At 36.2% G+C, this 22,914-nt stretch overlaps 3 protein-coding genes across 3 annotated transcripts in view; 2 read left to right on the top strand and 1 right to left on the bottom strand.

Annotated features, from left to right (window-relative positions):
• The window catches only part of LOC144433571 (uncharacterized), a 313,028-nt gene that overhangs the window by 226,768 nt on the left and 63,346 nt on the right, over positions 1 to 22,914 (top strand). The gene's annotated exons all lie outside the window — the stretch shown is intronic.
• On the top strand, positions 319 to 3,367 carry LOC144434121 (transmembrane protein 101-like). Its single transcript, XM_078122577.1, has 3 exons — positions 319 to 467; positions 1,368 to 1,548; positions 2,921 to 3,367. The coding sequence occupies exons 1-3, from the start codon at positions 319 to 321 to the stop codon at positions 3,365 to 3,367; spliced, it is 777 nt and encodes a 258-aa protein (XP_077978703.1).
• The window catches only part of LOC144433979 (tyrosine-protein kinase BAZ1B-like), a 29,751-nt gene continuing 15,446 nt past the window's right edge, over positions 8,610 to 22,914 (bottom strand). The window contains 18 exon segments of the mRNA XM_078122403.1: positions 8,610 to 9,743; positions 10,558 to 10,701; positions 11,056 to 11,133; positions 11,732 to 12,002; positions 12,867 to 13,015; positions 13,420 to 13,488; positions 14,151 to 14,291; positions 14,905 to 15,047; positions 15,675 to 15,861; positions 16,744 to 17,077; positions 17,821 to 18,098; positions 18,482 to 18,548; positions 19,045 to 19,237; positions 19,811 to 19,935; positions 21,059 to 21,216; positions 21,683 to 21,817; positions 21,819 to 21,863; positions 22,517 to 22,620. Of these exon segments, the coding sequence (XP_077978529.1) occupies positions 9,549 to 9,743; positions 10,558 to 10,701; positions 11,056 to 11,133; positions 11,732 to 12,002; positions 12,867 to 13,015; positions 13,420 to 13,488; positions 14,151 to 14,291; positions 14,905 to 15,047; positions 15,675 to 15,861; positions 16,744 to 17,077; positions 17,821 to 18,098; positions 18,482 to 18,548; positions 19,045 to 19,237; positions 19,811 to 19,935; positions 21,059 to 21,216; positions 21,683 to 21,817; positions 21,819 to 21,863; positions 22,517 to 22,620 (2,816 nt within the window). The 3' untranslated portion in view covers positions 8,610 to 9,548.

Here is a 22,914-nt window from a genome sequence, read left to right as displayed (position 1 = left end):
AAAAAACAAGTTCCTAATTTTAAATATGTTCCAAATTCATAGCAAATACAAGCCAATATTCTATATATAAAGTGTGCTTACGCATACCATTATTACATTGTGTAATTGTAGCTCACAGTTCTAACGAAGTAAAAAACATGTAAATTTCATGTAAGACCAAATATTAGTAACGTTTGTACAATACGTGTGCCAACTGCATTCACAACAAATTCACATAACTACACCACCCCACCCCACCATGTCAATAAACTGACACGCCCAGAGTGAATCAAAAACAGTAGGTTAGAGGGTCTTATTTTCATTCATTAGTTGCTCAAAATGGCAGCGTCCAGTTCCAGTTCCAGTTCCAGCTCCAGAAGTCCGACACTAATAGTCCACCGAATTGGAGATTTTATTATATCTCGCTATCCGTATTGCTATGCTGTCCTTCTGATAATGTTGTTTGCTGAACGAGCCAAACATGGAAGGTAATTCACAGTAGTTTTGTTCAGTACAATTTTACAGTGAGTGTTGGACGTAGTGTTATTGCCATACTGTGTGCAGACGCTAGACGACCACAAAAATTAATTAGAGAATATGCAATTTACAAGTGAGTAAGGTGACTGCCACTTATATATCTACATGTATTATAATATTGACATAGACTAATATATAACAAGGCTTTTTGAATTATTGATCAGGTTGTATGTATGGAACGTTTTAGAAAATGACATGATAATTGTAATATGCAAATATTATCAAAATATTCCATCAAATTTCTCACAATGCATGAACCACAAAATTTTGCTGTGTGTATTTCTAATTTTATAGCTGGAGTGAATGTCAGTCTTTTCTTACTTCAGTATATTGTTGATATTTGTATGTAATGTTTTAATGTACTTGTTACTTGTTCATTTTAGTTTTAATTTCATGTCAGTCTTTGATGTGGACAAGCTAAAGATAAGTTTTGCGATACCCAAATTCCTGTTGATGTGTGTGTGTGTGTGTGTGTGTGTGTGTGTGTATACATGTACATACATACATACATACATATATACATACATACATATATACATACATACATACATACGTACGTACATACATGCACACACACATACGTACGTACATACATACATGCATACGTACATACATACATACATACATACATACATACATACATACATACATTCATACATACATACATACATACATACATACATACATACATACATGTACATACATACATACATACATACATAGTATGCATAGATATTAACTTTAATTATATATCAAATATTCTCAGCAACAAACTTCAAACTTTTTGTTTACAAAATTTAGTCCATGTAACACATAGAAATACCATTTCTTTGGTGTCTTTTTATTTACAGACCAGAAGGCTATCCACGTCAGTACAGTTACATAACCATAGGATCTCTATTTGTATTTGGATCAATGATTGTACTACGAATTCAGCGGCCATTAGGTTTTCTACTGTGTGCAATTCAGATGTTAATACATACCTATATTACCCATACTAGTAAACAGATACATCATGGAGAATGGCTCTCAGTAAGTCAATATATCCTATATTACCCATACTAGTAAACAGATACATCATGGAGAATGGCTCTCAGTAAGTCAATATATCCTATATTACCCATACTAGTATTAGTAAACAGATACATCATGGAGAATGGCTCTCAGTAAGTCAATATATCCTATATTACCCATACTAGTATTAGTAAACAGATACATCATGGAGAATGGCTCTCAGTAAGTCAATATATCCTATATTACTCATACTAGTAAACAGATACATCATGGAGAATGGCTCTCAGTAAGTCAATAAATCCTATATTACCCGTACTAGTAAACAGATACATCATGGAGAATGGCTCTCAGTAAGTCAATATATCCTATATTACCCATACTAGTATTAGTAAACAGATACATCATGGAGAATGGCTCTCAGTAAGTCAATATATCCTATATTACCCATACTAGTATTAGTAAACAGATACATCATGGAGAATGGCTCTCAGTAAGTCAATATATCCTATATTACTCATACTAGTAAACATACATCATGGAGAATGGCTCTCAGTAAGTCAATATATCCTATATTACTCATACTAGTAAACAGATACATCATGGAGAATGGCTCTCAGTAAGTCAATATATCCTATATTACCCATACTAGTATTAGTAAACAGATACATTATGGAGAATGGCTCTCAGTAAGTCAATATATCCTATATTACTCATACTAGTAAACAGATACATCATGGAGAATGGCTCTCAGTAAGTCAATATATCCTAAATTACCCATACTAGTAAACAGATACATCATGGAGAATGGCTCTCAGTAAGTCAATATATCCTATATTACCCATACTAGTAAACAGATACATCATGGAGAATGGCTCTCAGTAAGTCAATATATCCTATATTACTCATACTAGTAAACAGATACATCATGGAGAATGGCTCTCAGTAAGTCAATATATCCTATATTACCTGTACTAGTAAACAAATACATCATGGAGAATGGCTCTCAGTAAGTCAATATATCCTATATTACCCATACTAATAGTAAAAATTTACATCATGGAGAATGGCTCTCAGTAAGCGATGTGTAGTGTAAATTTTGATAAGAAAGATTCAATCTACTGTATTCATTAGAATGTTGTGTATTCCAGTCCTATTTGGCCCTCTCTTCAGATATAGGTGACAGGGCCCAGGTGACATATGCCTGTCTCTTCAGATATAGGCAACAGGGTGACATATGCCTGTCTTAAAAGACTATCCATATGTAGAGGAAGATTGGTGAGTTGTAATGACATATCTAGTTGTCTCGGTAGAATGTAAAATATGATTTAGATGTGAACGTCGTACATCCCAACATTGATTCCTTTGTAATTTCATCATTTTTTCTCATCAGATACGAATGGTAACAAGAAATGTAGCTGTGATGGGTGCATACTTGATGCTTGCCAGTCGTACTACAGAGAGACTACCAAGGAGATCAAATGTACACTTCTTATTCCCTCTAGGACGATACATATATGGGTTATTTTTAATATGCTATGCATATGCCTTGTATCACAGCAAAGAAGATTATAGAGCCTTTACTAAGTTAGTGCCATTCGGCAATGTACTAGTCTTTGCTGTGGTTGCCATGGTAGCTATAGGTGGTGTATGTTTTATCTCAGACACTAGAGTGAGGCTTGCGGCACAAGTTCTTCTCTTTGTTCTCAGTTTTACAACTCTGTTTTATGAGGGCAGTATAAATTACTGGACGAGGCAGAAGTATGTGGAGTATTGGAATCACATTGTGATATTGTCAGAGACGGTTGTATCACTGGGTGTACTCATGCTGTTCTTTTAGAAGTAGTGTAGTATTTCTCAATTGGAAGGGATATTGTTAAAAAGAGTAGTAGCACTCCTAAATGGTACTCTGGTGTACTACTTTTACTAAGGTTCTTGGATCTCCTGCAAAGAAAAGCTACCTACCTACCTACCTACCTTCCTACTCATCTACCTACCTATCTACCTACCTACTACCTACCTACCATACCTACCTACCTGCCTACCTACCTATTACCTACCTACCTTCCTTCCTTCCTACCATACCTACCTACTACCTACCTACCATACCTACTAACCTACCTGCCTTCTTACCTACCTACCTACCTACCTACCTGCCTTCCTTCCTACCTACCTACCTACGATACCTACTCACCTACCTACCTACCTTCCTTCCTACCATACCTACCTACTACTTGCCTACCTACCATACCTACTCACCTACCTGCCTTCCTACCTACCTACCTACCTTCCAACCTACCTACCTTCCTACATAAATAGTAATAATCCTATGTAGATTTTATGTAAATATTAAAATTAAGACAGTTAATATGTACCTGAGTTCATCAAAATATTAAGATTAATATTGTACTGAAAACAATGAGTTTATAATTCTCCCGCTCCATTATAACTACAATATTACTCAAGGGAAGCAGATATAGCAATAAACATTGTACTTCAATCTTATTACAATTAAAATTTGAAACTTGAAACTCACTAGATAACAAAATAATTAGATTCATGATATAATAGGAAATTTGTAATATGTTCAACTTTATATCAATTCTCAGTTTTGTATCTCTCATCATACAGCTTGGTAAGGGAAAATATTTCATTAGTATCAATTACTTATATGCCACTGTGATCCAATGTTAGTCACAATCAAATATTTATGTCGTGGAAATGAAATATGGATGTGTAATCTGATATTCAGACGTTATTTCTATCATTGGTTGGATTTTCACTTTATGTATTTCTAAGTTATTATAAAAATACTGCCAGTATTTATGATTAGAAAGGTTACAATGCTCAAGTGGATCACTGTATTAGAACATTGAGCTTTCACTCTGTCTTGGTTGATGATCCTCAGAATGACAAATTTCATAGTTACAGCTGACCACTAGGTGGCAGCATAATCACAACGATAGATGTTGGGTATCCGTGTTCAGTGTTCTTTCGCTTGAACTGCTTGTGTGTTATAACCATTGTAATCATTTTGATCTACCTAGCTGATGACTATTTTTGGCCTTATTAAGATTCTTCATACACAGTGCTTGTATATTGCATTTATTTTGTCGCTAATATTTATTTGTGCCATGTACAGTTCAAGTACTATGAAGATGTTTATCATCAATGATCATGTACTATACTATTGCATCTATCAGAGAAACCAGTGCAGCTCATATTCCTGTGGAGTAGTGTTGATAACCAAAAATGTTCATCAGCTTGGTAGATCAAATGAATTACACAGATTATAACACACAAGCAGTTCAACTTTTTCACATTGAGCTTACAATCTGTTCTGTCAATGATCCTCTTCGGAATGACAAATTCCATAGTTACAGCTGACCTCTAGGTGGCAGTATGACTATGGTCTGTCTTAGTCAATGATCCTCATCAGCATGACAAATTCCATCATTACAGCTGACCACTAGGTGGCGATATGATTATAGATGTTAGGAAATTCAACTTTGTACAATAGTTATACTACAGTTCAGTGCTGGTTTAATTTATTTAACAGGACATTTTTTGGGTAAAATGTAAACACTTCTTTTGTACCTTTTTTCCACTTTTTTAATATATTATGCACATTATATATGTAAATATTGAATCATTAAAAGTTTGAATTTTTCAACATCATATATTGAAATGTGTTTGTTTGAATGTGATTTCCATTTCAAGATAACGTCATTTTGAGCAGACTCTACACTTGTAGGGTCTATGTTTTGAGTTCTACATTACATAGGTGATTGTGTACCACAGATGTAAATTATTCTCAAAAGTTACACCCTTCCTATTATAAAACTGAATAGTTCAAATGATAGCAAGTCAACTATTGGCTAGCCACGAGACACACTAAAATTATAGCAAGTCAACTATTGGGTAGCCACGAGACACACTAAAATGATAGTAAGTCAACTATTGGCTAGCCACGAGACACACTAAAACGATAGCAAGTCAACTATTGGCTAGCCACGACACACACTAAAACGATAGCAAGTCAACTATTGGCTAGCCACGACACACACTAAAACGATAGCAAGTCAACTATTGGCTAGCCACGACACACACTAAAACGATAGCAAGTCAACTATTGGCTAGCCACGAGACAAACTAAAACTATTATTGCTACATGTTAATATAAGCTATAAATTGAAGATTGATGTAGTCAAACTCAAAGTAGGGTAACATCTCTGATAGAAAGTTTTTGTCAACGAGTGACATATCCAACCTTGTTCAGCTAGCTAGGGTGATTATGTCCACTAGTTCTACCCTATCAGCGCAAACTCAATGTTTTTGCTAAAGTTGATGACCCCCTGATAACTGAAAGGCGTAAAAAAAGGGTAATATTTCCCATTGAATCAATGACAATTTTGTTTGGGAACCCTGGTAAAGTGACATGGGAACCCTGGCAGATTTTACTTTTAATACCGACTTTAGCAAAAACTCAGAAACCTTGTAAAGCCTACATATCCTCTCAAGCATACCAGTACACCACCACAGAAATCAACGACACACAAAATTCATTTTCATTTGTATTTTTAATGATTGTAGATTCAATTTTCCATAAAACATGATAGAAATGGTTAATCACAAGCTATGATATATTCTACAATTATTATCTGATGGGTCAAATCAAAATGTTGGAAATTTGTCAAAGAAAATTAGTCCAGAAACTACATAATAATCTGTGATAGCGATTATAGTTTGCAATTTACGTTCAAATATTAATCAATATTCATGAGTAGATTTCAACTAGATACATCAGTTTGGTTTCATAATTTAAATGCAGGCTATTTTATCACAAGTACGAAATATTACCATGCCTAAATATTTTGGCTATACCCAATTTACCTCTTCAGCAGAATGAATCAGTGAAAGTTTTTGCCAGATATTAATGGCATCATGTGGCGCAAGGTAATCAGTATCCGAACGGAGGTTACCGTGAACCGAGACTGGGAGTTGCAGCTTCCAGTTTCACATGTATATGATAAGGTTCTAAATTCCGAAGTACTTGTCAATAACCAATCCACTGAAGAAGTCAATGAAGTCTATATAAAATATTTGGGCAAGGAAATATTTCCTGCTTGTGATGAAATACCTTTTATTTAAATTTCGTGAATCTTCAGAAACTGATCAGTTTTGTTAGGAGAATCTTCAAAGTGACAGCTGTTTTACAGTCAACTAACGTTATGTTCCTGTTTGCCACATTGTTGACTGTGGAGTACAATCATGGGGTCTACAACTAACCAGATAACCCTTAGTCTCAGTTACCCAGACTCCACTGCAGGCGCTGACTTCCACCACCCTCTTATGAGAGTCTGGGAGAATGCTATGGAAGTGATTGGAACACAAGGTGGCCATTGTTACTGAGCTCAGAGTTTCTCATTCAATAAAAATGATACCTAACATTCATTTTCATCAACTCTATAGATTTTACAAAAATCACGCTATAAAATGTTTATATAGAAAAATGTCTTGTTTAAGAAGATTAAATAAAATATTGTTAGCTTAGCAAGAGTTGCATTGTGATTTCACTATATAAATCATGTTGTGGGTTACCCTCTCCATGCAGCCATCTTGTACTAATCACTTACACAGCATTCTACCTTACACTAATAGGGTGGGAGGAAGTGGTGTCCACCAGTGAGGATTCTGGGTAACCAAGACTAGACAACATTCAAGTGTAGACTATCCAAATTCAATGGGGTAAATATTTGAATTTGGCCAATGAATATTTCAGTACCTTATTTCTTATTGCACAGCTCAGTATAGTTTGTGCAAAGAACACAAGATAGTAAAATAGAGTGAAGTTTCTCACTTAAACTGACCTAAATGGTCACCTAGTAATCAACTCTATCTGTACATATAATTCTATAAAAATTTTCATTTACAGTCATGCCAAAAAATGGCTGAGAAATAGTAATTTACCACCTAGGCACGTCACAAAAATAACAATAATTTGATTTCTCGGTTAATATTCTGGCTTCACATGCATTACTATGCATATAAGAATATATGACCTTCTTGTTCTATTTAGACCCTCTAGCATAAGGTAAAATGCTACTGAGGGTATCAAGAATTGTTAACAGCTTTGCCCCAATATTACAGATGATCGAGTATTCTTTCCAAGACTTTACCCTGGAGAACTCAAGTATCAGTCACTGCCAATTATAGTAATTGGTCCAAACAATGTCATCCTCCTGAAGCACTAAGAAATTTTTAAAAAAATAGCGCTGATGGTGTTGTAGCACAATTATACAGTTTAAAAAATGTTTATCCACATGCTAGGTTCATTTGCTGAATGATTATCCAGTTGCCTATCCAGCCCTGTTGTTAAATTTGCAATATATGCGATCATTTGGCTGTTGCTATGGGTGGGTCTTGTTGCTAGGCATATTTGCATACACTTTTTGAATGTCTGTTCACTTGTCTAAGAATCCATTATCTTTATGAAATATCCAATTGTTTGGCTGTTGCTATGGGGCATGGTCATGGTTGCTAGGGATATTTGCATACATGTTTTGAATGTTTACTCACTTTCGTACCAGATGAGATTATATGCTTAATATTTCTTCATCTATACACCCCCAGATGCATCCCATTTAAAATTCTGCCCAATCTGCTGTTTTTTTTATTAAAGATTTTTGACCAAAAAGACACATTTTAGACCTAGTTTGCATATCATTGATGGGATTGTGTCATGAGCAATTCTTAATCTAAACAGCCCGAAGAATGTTCCCAGCAAATTTCAGACTTGTCTACATGTACACTGTAGTTTTTGAGTTATAAGTTTTTTGACCAAAAATCACATTTCTTGACCCAAATCACACACCAGTGGCAAGATTACTTTGATTTGAACAATTTCCCAACTAGATATAACTAGAGAAACTGTAAGATGACTTAGTAACCCTGCTACCTAATATCATGGCAATAATAGGTCCTGTGGTTTTTGACTTCAAGTTGTTTACACACACACACACACACACACACACACACACACACACACACACACACACACACTTTGCCATGCCTATAGCACTACTGAACCTAGTTCAATTGTGCTAAAAAAATATTTTCCCTGTTCGAGGGCAATGAATTAAGTACCCTCTGTTTTCTTGTTCAGAGAGAATGTACAAGAGGGTACATGGGGTCCTCAGCTAAATTGTTAGAGAAACTGTAAGATGACTTAGTAACCCTGCTACCTGTGGACAACACAAGCACACCTGTAACTGGTCTGGAAGTACACAGAAATTATAGGAGGGCACAGAACCACTGTTACCTTGTTCAGAGAAAACACAGTACACTGAAAGACATCTCAGTAACCCTGCTACCTTGTTCAGAGAGAACACAAACATTACAAAAGGACTTAGTGCCCTATAATCTAGTTGTGGGAGAACTTCTAAAATCATATCATTTTCATAAACAAAGTCTCCAACATTTTGATACGACCCTTCATTGATTTCCCTTACTACAGATCTCACTCTATTTATCACCATAGTACACTGTACTGCAAAGAAAAGTATATATACATTACTTATTGTGCTTGGGGGGGAAATAAAACATTCTATGTATAGATATAGATAAACATGTTACACTGCTTAGTACATGTTTGCAATATATTATCTGCTTGATACAAAAAAAAAGTCTAACGTGTTTAGAAAATGTCAAGTCCATTAAATACAACTAGAAAATCCACCAAAGTTATTTTGAGCATAAATTTATAACTTTCTGTGATTTTTCGTACAGATAGTTGATATTGGGATGGATGTCTGGATGTGAAAATCTGCTCACAAGTGACATCTAAGGCTTCACCCCACCAGAGTTGACTTTTCCCTCCCTATATTTAAATAGAATGGTCCCATAGTTCTGAAGTGGACTAGTCCATTGATGGGCTCACACGGTACGTACACCCAAGTCTGTGTCTACGAGACTCAAATTTAGGAATTCTTTTTTCTTTTTCTTTTTTTTGGGGGGGGAGGTTATTTTTCCAATTTCTTTCGTTTATTTTTACTGACGTAAGAATGGTCATCATGTTCTCTAGCATTTGATGTACTCTGTTGTTGCATGATGTATGGTCCGTCTCTCTTATATACAAGGTCTGTTAGCTGCTTCTCCATTAGTTCTACAAAGTATTCTTCCAATTGCTCTTTACAGTCAAGCACCTCAGAACCCACCTAGAAATATACAAATAAAAAGAAATTATGTCTTAGCTTTATCAAAACAGTGACGGACATATGTTTAAAGGCCCATGATGCAATCCCAGGTTCTCACATTATTGCTATCCTGTCAGAAGAGATATCAGGATTATCTTGGATTATTTTTATAATTCTGGACAAACTTTTTCTAAAGCTCTCTGCCAGACAACTGTTTTTCACATCTAAATTTTCATTCTAATCTGACATAACATGAAATGTTTTAGAATTCATGATTTTTTTGATTATCTTATCTCTTGGCAACAATTAAGACAAAGATGTGTATGTATACTTCTGTAGTTTTTTAAAGTATTAGGGTAAAATATTTTACAATTATTGACTTTTCTGTTAGTGACATATAAACGGTAAACATTGCAGGTTTTGCACTACATCCCTAGTGATCATTTATCAATAGACCTTTCCTTTGAAATAAAATATGATATGGCTTGTATTTGTTTGATTTAAATTTCAGCATCCCTCCCTCCCCCTCTTCTCCCCCCCCCCTCTCTCTCTCTCTCTCTCTCTCTCTCTCTCTCTCTCTCTCTCTCTCTCTCTCTCTCTCTCTCTCTCTCTCTCTCTCTCTCTCTCTCTCTCTCTCTCTCTCTCTCTCTCTCTCTCTCTCTCTCTCTCTCTCTCTCTCTCTCTCTCTCTCTCTCTCTCTCTCTCTCTCTCTCTCTCTCTCTCTCTCTCTCTCTCCCTCCCTCCCCCCCCCCTCCGTCCCTCACTTCCTCCCGCCCGCCCGCCCGCCCGCCCGCCCGCCCTCCCTCGATCTGACAATTTATTTTGTTTGACTTACCCTGTTGTAAATTTCAGCATTATTAAAGATGAGTTTAATGTCATCAATAAAGTCATCCACAGTTTTGTAGTCAAGACAAAGACACTTATTCTTCATGGTTTGAAAATCCATAGGATCTGATATGATATCATAATAATCAGGGGCCTAGAGATGGAAAAATACAAAGATATGATTTTGTATGATATCGTAGTAATCAATGGTTTGGTCTGGTCTGTCTGTCTGTTTCTGTCTGTCTCACCCACGCATGCAAACACACACACACACACGCACGCACACACGCACGCACACACACACACACACACACACACACACACACACACACACACACACACACACACACGCGCGCGTGCATACACACGCACGCACACACACTCCACATTTTTGGTGATATCTTTGGTCAGCATCCTCAGGGATATATACTACAATGGGTTGTCATCAATCATGAGTCGTGAAATGAGAAGAAAACCTGTCAGTGTTAGGAAATGAAATCTTGCCTACCTCATCAAGTTCTACTGGTCTCCTGAATGGCCAGCTACTTTTATGTCGTATCAACTTATTCAGGAGATCTTCACCGGACTACAGAAAGATGAAAACAGAATTGATTGAGTCATTAATATCATAAACTAATTCAACCAGGCTTTGTCTTTCAGTCTATGTACTCTATATGCAAATATAGTAGTTTTACAGTTTGCAGTAGTTTTACAGTTTGCATACCTAGATGCATGTGTATGGTAAAACACACTGAAGTCACGCTTTACAGGTTCAAACAGAAACTACAAGATTTACACCCTGGTTCTTCTATATACATCACAACAATGTGCTTCTATGCCATTGGTTCCAAAGTGCGAGTCAAAATGTCTAAGTCACTGTTGTAAAGCGCTTAAAGTATGAGTCATAATAATCAAAATCACAGTTACTCTAAAAAAAAAATTCATATATAACCATATATATCATCTTTATTCTGCAGAAGAGTACATGTGACATGTGCCACTCCTCTCATCTTTACATGGCTCCTTGTTTCATAAGTATCTTCCTTGGCTGAATCTGACAAATATTTGGTAATAATATCATCTAAACATCATGTTGTACATAGCTCACAATACAAAAACACTAGAATCAGATCTATGAACCTTAGCTAACACAGGTCTATCAAATGAACAGAAAGGTCATTCACCTTGAGGTCAGAATTTCCTCTTTGAGGTCGACTGCTGCTTTTCTTGACCCAATCATCCATATCACCATCAGCTGAACGTTTCCTAGACGTACTGTAACTAGTCGAGTCACCTGATGAACCAGCTGATGCTGGTGAACTCTTCTTGGATGATTTTCCTGATTTCGATTTTTTACTTGGCAGTGATTTTTTCTTCTTGATGGGAGCTCTCTTCCTTTTTGATCGAGCTCTGGATGAGCGATAGTTTAGACACGATGAACACACCCACTTGCCCCTTTGGATTGAAAAAAATATGACAATGAAACACATTAATGAATTGCAATATAACGCACAATAACAAGTAGCACTCTCATGTTGATAGAATTTTTCAGTTTTCAGTGTGACAAAGCTAAACAAAGTTACAATTTCTCTTTTGGTGGAAGTTCACACATATGTGCACTGCACTATGTATACATAATATACAACAAATAACACTGAAGTAAAGCACTTTCTCTATGCGCTACACTCATTTATAGCATTCATACCAAGTGTAAAAGTATACTGTTTCAATGGGTTTATTTACAAGTCTAGCATGTGGCCTTTCTAATGTAGGTCAATTTGCAAATGAAACAGTATACTTTTACACTGTTGTTAATGATTGTGGTACATACAGAAAACATTTTACTTACTTTGGTGTTATGGGTTGTACATAAGGCCTTATAATGCTATGTCTAGAGGGTGAAAGCAAGTCAAACCTTTTGAAGACTACAATTCAGGTGTTTTTTTATAGATTATCCAGTTTTCTGTTCAGTTTTCTACATAGATCTATGCTTTATGATACCTGTTACTAACCAATGTTTTGTCAAGGGTGGCAAGTAGGTAAAATCCAGCTGAGTCCCCCTCCCCCATCACCCACCCGGTACCCCCATCCTGGTATGAAAATCTACAAAACTTTTCATAGGTTCCCAAACCTGTGAGTGTTTAAGAGTCTCTCTATTTTAACAATGCACTTGAGTAATGCCCAGCAATGTGTAATTCACTTGTTTTGCTGTTTTTCTAAGTTATCCTTAGTTTTGGATGCTGTGTATCATATCGAAGGATAGCGCCAATTTACGTTGGCTTACACCTTGTCAAGACCCTGAGTATCACATTAGCTCACCTTGGGAAGTTCCTAAGTGGCGGATCATGACATTCCCTGTGGTAGGCTGATGGACATTTAGTACACAACACCAACTCTTGGTCCTCCTCACATATACAGCATATTTCATCGTGTTCCAGTTCAGATTGTTCATCCATGTACTCATCACTCTAAACAAGTCAACAATACGAAAAAATGTAAATAATACAAAAATATGACATGCAAATAACACAAAAACATGACATGTAAAAAAGACAACAATAATAAAATTTGAAATGTAAACAAATAAACAGTAAGAACACATGACATGTAAACAAGTCGATGACATGTAAACAATAATAAAACATAAAATGTGAACATGGATTTAAAATTGACACTGGCTCATATTCTTGTATTTGGTAACAGATTCCAGTTACCTGATTGGTCTATACAAGGTCACCTGACCATGATTAACAGGCAAGTAGAAATTTTCATTTGTATAAATGGTAAAATATCATGTAGGTAATCAAACTATAGACAGTGTATTTCTAAGTCCTCATAAATCTATAAAAATAAGATGAAATTTAATGTTTACCTCTGAATCCGAGTATCCATCCAGCTGAGCGTAGTCTCTTCCTCGAGAGTTTTTCCTTGCCATAGACGGCTGAAATGAGATGCAATAATTGGTAAATAAAGACAAACCAGCACATTATGGTTAAGAGAAATGTGGAGTCAGGTTTATTTCAGCCTTTAGTACACTTACAAACTGCTATCAATTTGGTAGCTCCAGATTAGGTATTACGATAAGCACAGATAATCCATAGTCCTTTGCATCTGAGCTAGATTCTCTCACAGTCCTCGGAGCTTCGCTTTACTAAAATTAACGCTAAATGAATTATTTTGTTTGTACCGATACCATCTACATAACGTACTCCATGACCGTACTCGAATAAACTCGAATAACCATGTACTATGCTCCGTGTTTTGGGGGCTTTGCAAAAACACAGAGTGTCGCAGTCACACATCAACGAATGGTTATCTCTATCGTGGTCAATGAGGGCGCACAGTACAAGGATATTCAAGTACAGTTATATAGCTGGTATCGATACACACAAAATAATTCGTTTAGCTTTAATTTTGGTAAAGCGAAGCTCCAAGGACTGTGAAAGAGTCTACGTCTGAGCATGCTCAGTCTGGATTGCAAGTTCTCTATTACAACCACTTCCTGAATTGCCGTTGTGCCAAATTAAAGTGCATCATGATACATTCTATTTCCATGTTCAAATATGAACAGTAAAAGCAATGTGTGTGATATCCAGGTCTTACCTTACAAGCAGGACACATCCAATCTCCCTTTGGTACCGATGATAAGGCAGGTCTCAGACAATATAAATGAAACGGTTGGTTACATTCATCACACAGTAATAATTTGTCTTCATTTCCCTTCTTTCTGCATATTTTGCATTTCTATAAAACAGAACACAAACAATAATAATAATAATCCTTATTCATCCAAATAAATTTGGAAATTTGTTAAATGGTCGCCACAGAGTAACAACACCCTAGTGCCCTAGTGTTGATGAAACAATGTTATATAATCATGAGCTAGGGTGAACTTTCAGATACTCTGCAATCTGTTATAAGATTATTCGAAAGGAGCTATAGCAAGTAACTTGGGCGATATTTATAGAGAAATGTGTGACGTAGTACCTTAAGAATAGTAAACTTGGCCATCACACTGTTGACATTATGAATAAGGTAGGGTGTTACACCTGGTGTGCTTTCTGCCAGCTTATTTGAGTGGTGCACAATTATTTCTTCTGATTTCTTCATCCCTATTACTTTATCATTTTGAGCAATAACAAAAAATTGTTTGTTTTTTTCATAAATAGGCATGTATGATTCCCTGACCTGCACTTACTTACACAGTCCCTAGTTCAGTTACAAAAGCACTGCCTATTGCAAAGAGCCTCACTCATACTACACTCAGCCCCTAAAGCCAGCCTTGATATAACGTGTACAAATTCACACTTTACTATTTGTTCAATTTTGCTGTTGTGAATTTGCAGGTTATACTTACAGCATTTTCAGCTGACTTTTCCCACTTAATACATGAATCCATAATTCCTAGTAGTACATGTAATCTAGACATCGTAGGACAATCTTGTATAGCTTCCTGCCATTTCAATACACTCTTAGAAACGGCCTTATCCTCCTCTTCTGCTGAAATCACAATTGTATTCATGGTTATCGTTCATTGTAAGGGTCAAAGTTGAATTAGGATTAAAATCTAAATGGTAAAAATAGTCGTCTGGCAGAGCTATAGAAAAAGTTGGTCCAGAATAAAAAGGATAATCCTAGGTAATCCGCAGGCTCAAATGATAAGACAACATCGGTACAAGAACCTGGGATTGAAACATGGGCCTTTAATGACCAAGTTCTGATTAGGATTAAATATGGGCGAGACAAATAGTTGTCTGGCCATGCTGAAGAAAACACTGGTCTAGAACACAGATTAATGATCCTGTTGAATCTTTAAGGCTCCAGATATGATTACACTAATGTGAAAACCTGGGACTGTCCTGGTCCTTTTAAAAGGAACAAGTCAGGTGGTGATGGGATGAAGTTTATTTTAAGGAGATGTCAGGATTATAATGGTGTTATTCTATCGGTAGAGTTTTACCAGGCAATATTCCTAACACATCAAAATAATCACCGAGTAGGGTTGAAGAATAAACTTTAAGGTCTAATATTACGGAAGGAATATACAAAATTAGTTCTCGTCATTTTATCAGTGTTCACAGTATATTTCAGGTATTGCATGACATTGTACATATATTACGATTATACCTTCTTCTTGTTCCATCCTGTCCTCATCTTCATCTTCGTCATCATTATTATCATCATTATCATCTTCATCCACAGGTTGGTCCGGTACATCACCTGGTTCTGGTTTTTTCTTTGGTTTGGGTGGAGACATAATGCCTTTAAGAAACTTGGGTAAGACATTTGATTGCGTCTCTACCAGTAGTGGACCCTGTAGATGACATAATGTAGATTCAGGAGATAGTCAGTTTACATTTTTTGACATTCTAGTGAAGACACAAGGGTTACTATTTCAAGTAAATACTAAGTGCAAACGTCTTTGCATCTGTTGTTGAGACTCTCAACGTTGCTTGTTAACAGTGAATGTGAGTGAATCTGAGACCACATTTCAGACACTCAACTTGTTCATAAACAGTAAATGCAACTCAATCTGAGACTAACTTGATTTAAATTATTATCTAATTTTTGTTATTGTAGTAAACATTGTTTCATATCACACTGTTTGGTGCAAACGATCAATGCTACAGTGTTTGTACTAGTACGTAATGTCCCAATAATTTATATGTGATCTTTATCAGTCGTGGTGACATTGAAGTGTCATCTACATTCTGATATTGATTTTTAAAATGTTCCGGGTTACACACTCAGATGTTAGTGAACATACATAGGGTTGCAGTGGAAAGACATGAATATTAAAGGCCAAATGGATATAAAATCTATCTTTAAAACTGATTTTATATCCAAATTTATACTCCACTGCGTTTCATCATGAGATAAAAATCAGCATGATTTAGAGATGCAACTCTTATACTGTGTATTGTATTGTCTTCACATGAACAGTCATTAAGATGAAGATTTCAATTCTGAAATCGTAATATTATTACACAATTTGTGTTTCTATATGCCGTAAAACACCCAAGTCAGCTGCAGGTTTATAGTTATCACCTGGGTATTCAATCAATAACTTCACAAAGACAGGACTAGATATAACCCCTGAGGTAAAGTAGAGATGTCTTACTTGAGAGCTTGCTAACATCCCGACTGGCATGTAGCTACTGACATGGACAAATATCACCATAGAGGGCATACTTACCATTTCTTTTACTTTGGTAGCATTGATCAGTTTCTTCTCCCATTTATCATAATTATCGACACCTCCCAGCCCTCCTTTCCTAAGTCTGGTCTCAGTGTCTAGTAAATCTTGTTTGAAATTGTCCAAGAGTTCCTGTTTACCGTCGCTATCTCTCAAACCTGGAAATGGTCGTTTGCTGAGATTGATAGACTTCACAATGTCTTGGTATCTTTCCTTGAGTTCACTCAGTAATGTACTTTCTCTGATGCCTTGATTGTTGAGTACATCTAGTAGTCTGTCTAAATCTTTCATACTGTCGTACTGGAACCATAGATTCTGACCTGTCTTAGGAACCCTGTAATACAAATTTAGAATATTCAAACATAAATAACCTACCTATGATGAGCAGTCAAACAACAATTCTTAATTAATCTAGCATTTTCAAAATCAATTTGTCATTTTTTTTCAATTATTCAACCTGTGAACAACTATTTGATGTTCATAGGACATAGTGCCACACACTAATGTACGGTTAATTGGTATTAAAAAATATGGTCCTACAAATTGCTAGCAAGTTCAAAACATCATTTTGGCATGAAGGTCAAGGTGTCAAAATTAAGTGACATGCATGTATAATGTATACTATAATATATGTGCCAGGTTTGATTGAAATTGAGTTGTAGGTGTCAAAGATATGTCTGTCCATGGACAGATAGACAGATGGACACGTGTCAATCCTATAGCCCCCCCCCCCCCCCCCCCCTCTCTCTCTCTCTCTCTCTCTCTGGGCTGTGACTGTCGGGGGCTAACTATTGGCGTAAAAACAGAAGAGCTACAATATTACCATGGCAACCTTAAGTTAGACAAGTACAAGTTATGGAAAACACAAACTAAAACTATTATTATTGCAAATGCATGCATTAGTATAAAGAGGAATAGTTCTGTGACAAGTCTATGAAGTTAACCCTAGCCAGAAGAGTCCAATAGTGCACTTTATCACCCTTCTGGCTTGTCATCGCCTACAGTTATGAACTTATCACATGCACACAGTCAGATTTGCAGTAGGTGAACAATCATAGACTAATAATATATACATACGATTTCTCAATTTCTTTATTCTTCTCCATTTGATTCAATAAACTGCTAAGTGTGTCCGTGTCACTATCAATCTCACTATCTCCACTATCTCTGCTACCGTTGTCTTCCTTCTTCATATTGTCTGATTTAGGTACATGGTACTCAATGTTAGTGTCCATCCAGCCCTTCTCTACAAACAGACCTGGTACAACATGACTGAAAGTCCAATACCGACTGTGGTTACGATCAGTGCCTACTGGCATTTGACGTAGAGACATTTTAGCTGCTATGGTGCCCTCCTGTGGTGTGAAAGATAAATAGAAATTATTTTTAGTGTGGATGAGTAAACTGTCAGTGTTTTCTGCCGAGGTTTAGAAACCAGTGGTAACAGAAGAAGTGAAATATGGTACAATGTGAACCTATATCTTTTATCACAATTTAGATGGGAAATGGATAAAATACTTGGAAACTCAGAAATATTATAACAACAAAGTTCCTGGGGAACAAATTTCAGCGTCCTTCTGCATTTGTTTAGCACTGTATACTTTATGAAATTTAAAATGCGTGACAATTGGTGATAAACTTCATTGACTGTTACTGCCTTCTTGAAGGAATTTGTCCAGAATCACAAACACGCTGTTCAACAAGTCTTCATAGAAGACACAGCCCCTCAAAAACCTACCTCAAATGCTTTACTTTGTTGTTGTTCAAACTTCTGTTTTTTGTACTCTTCTTGTTCCTTTATACGCCTACAAATAAAACCACAATAAAATAATGTTATTGTTATTTAATTTTAATACCACATTTTCCCACACCACTCAAAGTGTTTCATAATTATTACCCTTGGCATGGACCCATAAAAATTCCATTTACATTTCTTCCTCACTTCTCCCCGAGAGCAAACAATCCATAAATCTGATATTTTCTGTTTGAATGTGTGCAACTTTATAGCTTGCACATGGTATGGTTTGAGGCATTTGTCATTTGTATCTTGTATCATAAAACGTGTGTGATCATGTGAACTCAAGCAAGAGAAGACCTGACAAAATATCAGTCTCTTTCAACTGTCAAAAATACAGGAAATACAGCACAATAATATAGCATACTGTTAAGTTATTTAAAGTTTATTTAGGACAAGAGGTATTTCCACCTTCTTGATTTGCTTCACTCTCAAGGAAACATGCAAGTTTACAAAGCTTGGCATTGCTCCTTTATGAACCATTTTGCTGTAAATAAACTGTTTACCTTTCTTTGTCTAATTTTTCTCTTTCTTGTTTGGCCGTTTTCTCTCTTGCAGCAAGAATTCTTCTTCGTTTAACTATCGATGCGAGGTCCGTCTCATCATCAGGTGGAAGGTCCTCCTCCTCTTCTTCCTTCTTCACTGGGGCAGGGGGAGGGGGTGCTTTCTTCTCCTTCTTTTCCTTTTTGTTTTCATCCTCTGAATAAAGAAATGTTGATAAAAATTTCTGTGATTTTTTTTTCTTTTTTAGATTGCATTTTCAGCTTGAAAACATAAACTTGGTGATGCAAATGTTTAAGTGAGTTAGAGTTATGGGAGAGACACGCCACAGGATTTAAGTTTGAACCTCAAAAATACATAGCTAAAATGAACAGTATCTACAGATATATGTGTACAGAAAAACAGAGTGGTATTACTATCAGGGATGTGTAATCATAACTGCTAAAATATAACACATTGTGTATTTTTTTAATGAATGTATAAACCCAGCTTTCCACCTTTGGAGTGCTGGTCATATTGAAGACATTTTCCTTGTAAACTTTAATTTCCATTTTTGTCATACATCAGCATAATTCCAATATTTTGACTTAACTTTGAGATCTACATTACCAAAAACAGCAAAGAACTGACATTACTCCATTAATTCATCGCATCAGTGGAGTAAGGTTGTATCTGCCTATACAATTACATAGCAGATACGACCTTACTTCACTGATGCAATGAATTGTTGTTTATTTTAAGCGATGATTTCATTACCTTCTTTCTTTTCACTCTCTTCTTCCTTCTCTGTGTTTTCTTTTTGAGATTTGTCTTCCTCTCCTTTCTTCTGTTTGACAGCATCTCGTTCTTCTTTCTTCTTCTTTTTCACTTCCTTTTCCTTTTCTTTCTTTTGTCTCCTATAATAAGATTAAATAGACATAAAATCAGTATGGGTGAATTGTGAAATATGTGTTGGACGGCACAATAGTTAGTTTGGAACAGTATATTATGCTGCCTACACGCCTAGTATAATGGGTTGAATAAACACATGCTCTTGTAGATCTGTAGGAAAAACTATCATTTCAATATTAAAAATATGAGATTGAATAACAAATGAAATAAATAAGTTGGGGATTTAGATGAGTGATAAATAATCTGTCTAAATCAGTATGGTGACGTCCCAGACGATGACATCACCGATTGAGTGAACAAAACTGGTCGGGTTGGTAACCGGTGAATCCATACCAAAAAGTGTTCACCATATTACAACCAATTTCAAGTGAGCTCGCCAAAGCAGTGTTAGTGGCAAAAAAATGAATGCGATGTCTCGATCCATCGACTACAGACCTTGATCATGCAATGATTGAAGTATTCAGCATTGGTGTCTGTCTCTGTCTCTCTGTCTCTGTCTCTGTCTCTCTGTCTGTCTGTCTGTCTGTCTGTCTGTCTGTCTGTCTGTCTGTCTGTCTGTCTGTCTGTCTGTCTGTCTGTCTGTCTGTCTGTCTGTCTGTCTGTCTGTCTGTCTGTCTGTCTGTCTGTCTGTCTGTCTGTCTGTCTGTCTGTCTGTCTGTCTGTCTGTCTGTCTGTCTGTCTGTCTCTCTCTCTCTCTCTCTCTCTCTCTCTCTCTCTCTCTCTCTCTCTCTCTCTCTCTCTCTCTCTCTCTCTCTCTCTCTCTCTCTCTCTCTCTCTCTCTCTCTCTCTCTCTCTCTCTCTCTCTCTCTCTCTCTCTCTCTCTCTCTCTCTCTCTCTCTCTCTCTCTCTCTCTCTCTCTCTCTCTCTCTCTCTCTCACTCTCTCTGGCAGAATAGTCAGTACATTGATGTTAGTTGCTATCATTGGTCCCTGTTCATGGTGGTAATATGATAATAGAAATATGTGTTGTCTGCCTCTGCTGAGTCTTATCAAGTTTTAACAATTTTACTAGAACGTCCCTTTTTTCATTTTTTTTCAAACAAATGAACATTTTGTGCAAGCTTACAGAAAATACAATTGCTGAAAGTAACCCTAACTTGTCAGCTCTGTACTACAAATTCAAACTTACCACAATTGAGTGGCATTCCTTTGTTTCTCTTCCATGTAATCTTGTACAGAGAATGATGACATGATTCGGTGACATAGTCCAACTAAGATTTGGAGTTTATCACCAGGTTCCAAATCAATAAATTCACTGCTTTCTAATTTATCTATCAACATTGGTTCCTGTAAAAAAAAAAGACAAATGAATATCAAAATTACCCAAAACTTTACAACTGAAAACAATTTATGATGGCGTAATCAGTGGTGTTTTTTGAGAGGATTTTTTATATCATCAGAGTAGTGAGAACTCACTTGTGATTATACTGTAAAAACTTTGGAATCACCTGTATGAAGCCTTTTGAACTTGGGTAGATTTTATCAAATTTATCGTAACTTTAACAGATTGTCATTCTATATGGAAAGGTTTGAAAAACCTGATGAAAGACAGGTTAAATTAGGTAAAAATTGCAAAAATGTCATTAAATATTTTGGGTTGGGAGCCCTGGAGGAACCAGTCAGATTGTATCAACTTATGGCACTTTCTGCATACTAAGCCATACCGTTATAACAAAGCACACCATGTAACAGTTCATTATGTACATGTATTAGGTTGGATCAAATCTATAAATACAAGTAGAGAAAAGCTTACCACATCATGGTCCTCTGTCATTTCATCATCACTGTCATCATCATCATTATCATCATCTCTGTTCACTTCGTCGTCATGGGGACGAAGACACAATCGAACCAACTCAGATGCAGTATGCATAAGATGCAGTATGCATATTAACCGGTATGTCAGACACTGCTGCATCCAATTCTCTGTAGTCCTGTAATACATGATACCCATATGTAGATACATTATAGGTAGGAATGAGAATTTCTACTCAGTTTGAATAATCAAGGCATTCAATGTCTTTGTCATGTCACTTATATTCTTTTCTTTAATGGTTACACCATCCAAACAGTACAAGCTGTCATTAGCCAGTAACAAATTGACCAGTCAGAGCAGTCCTTTTCTAATACAACCCATGTCAACGGTTTTCCAATATGGCTGCCTTTGACATAATTAATTTCAAGTAGTTGACAGATGCTTTGACATAAAGATGTTGACACAGCTTCAGAAGCAAAAATTGACCCCCCCCCCCCCCCCCCCAATACAAGCTGTCATTAGCCAATAACAAATGGACCAATGGTAGCATTCCACTGTTTTCCAATATGGCTGCCAACAACAATGAAACTAACTTCAAGTATCTGGTAGCTGACAGGCGTTTTGACATAATGATGTTGACACAGCATTGAAAGCAAAATTGAGTCCAAACCATTTAGGCCACTGCAGACTCTAAAGTGAACCTCTAGCCAGTGTGGCTTTATAACAGTGTTCAACATTCTGTTAAAATTTGATCTGTTGACTGAACATTATGATGTGTAGATTTGAAGTCAATATTTCCTGTACACTTTGTCAGTTACTATGGTAACATACCTCAGCTATACCATCCTGTAGTAGTGTCTGTAGAAGTATAACCAACACTCTGGATAGATAACCAAAACCTTCATTACCACTCACCAATGCCTTCATCAAACATTCTAAGGAAAGACGAGAAAGATAAAGTAAAAAAAAAAAAGGAAATTAAAATATGGCATATTCTGGGTACACGTTTTTTCAGCCATCTTTCAAGGACATGTCACAATGATTGTGCCCAAACATTAGGTAAATTGACAATTAAACCTTACATTGTGAATGTCAAACATATATACCAGTACAAAATCAGCCAACAGAATGAATGCAATCAAAATTTATGAGTTCCTATAACTTAAACATTTGATAACACAAACAGCAATATTTAAATAACACAAGAACGTTATCAACATTTGCTACAA

This window comes from Glandiceps talaboti, chromosome 4 (assembly GCF_964340395.1).
Source record: "Glandiceps talaboti chromosome 4, keGlaTala1.1, whole genome shotgun sequence".
NCBI lineage: Eukaryota > Metazoa > Hemichordata > Enteropneusta > Spengelidae > Glandiceps > Glandiceps talaboti.
The sequence above is the reverse complement of the archived record's forward strand: the minus strand, read 5'-3'. Positions and strand labels throughout refer to the sequence as shown.

What these genes read in the sequence shown, in the direction of transcription:
- LOC144434121 (XM_078122577.1), top strand. Translation starts at nt 319, where the DNA reads ATGGCAGCGTCCAGTTCCAGTTCCAGTTCCAGCTCCAGAAGTCCGACA. An exon ending in GAACGAGCCAAACATGGAAG is followed by an intron (nt 468 to 1,367) that starts GTAATTCACAGT and finishes TTTTATTTACAG; the next exon opens with ACCAGAAGGCTATCCACGTC. An exon ending in ATCATGGAGAATGGCTCTCA is followed by an intron (nt 1,549 to 2,920) that starts GTAAGTCAATAT and finishes TTTTCTCATCAG; the next exon opens with ATACGAATGGTAACAAGAAA.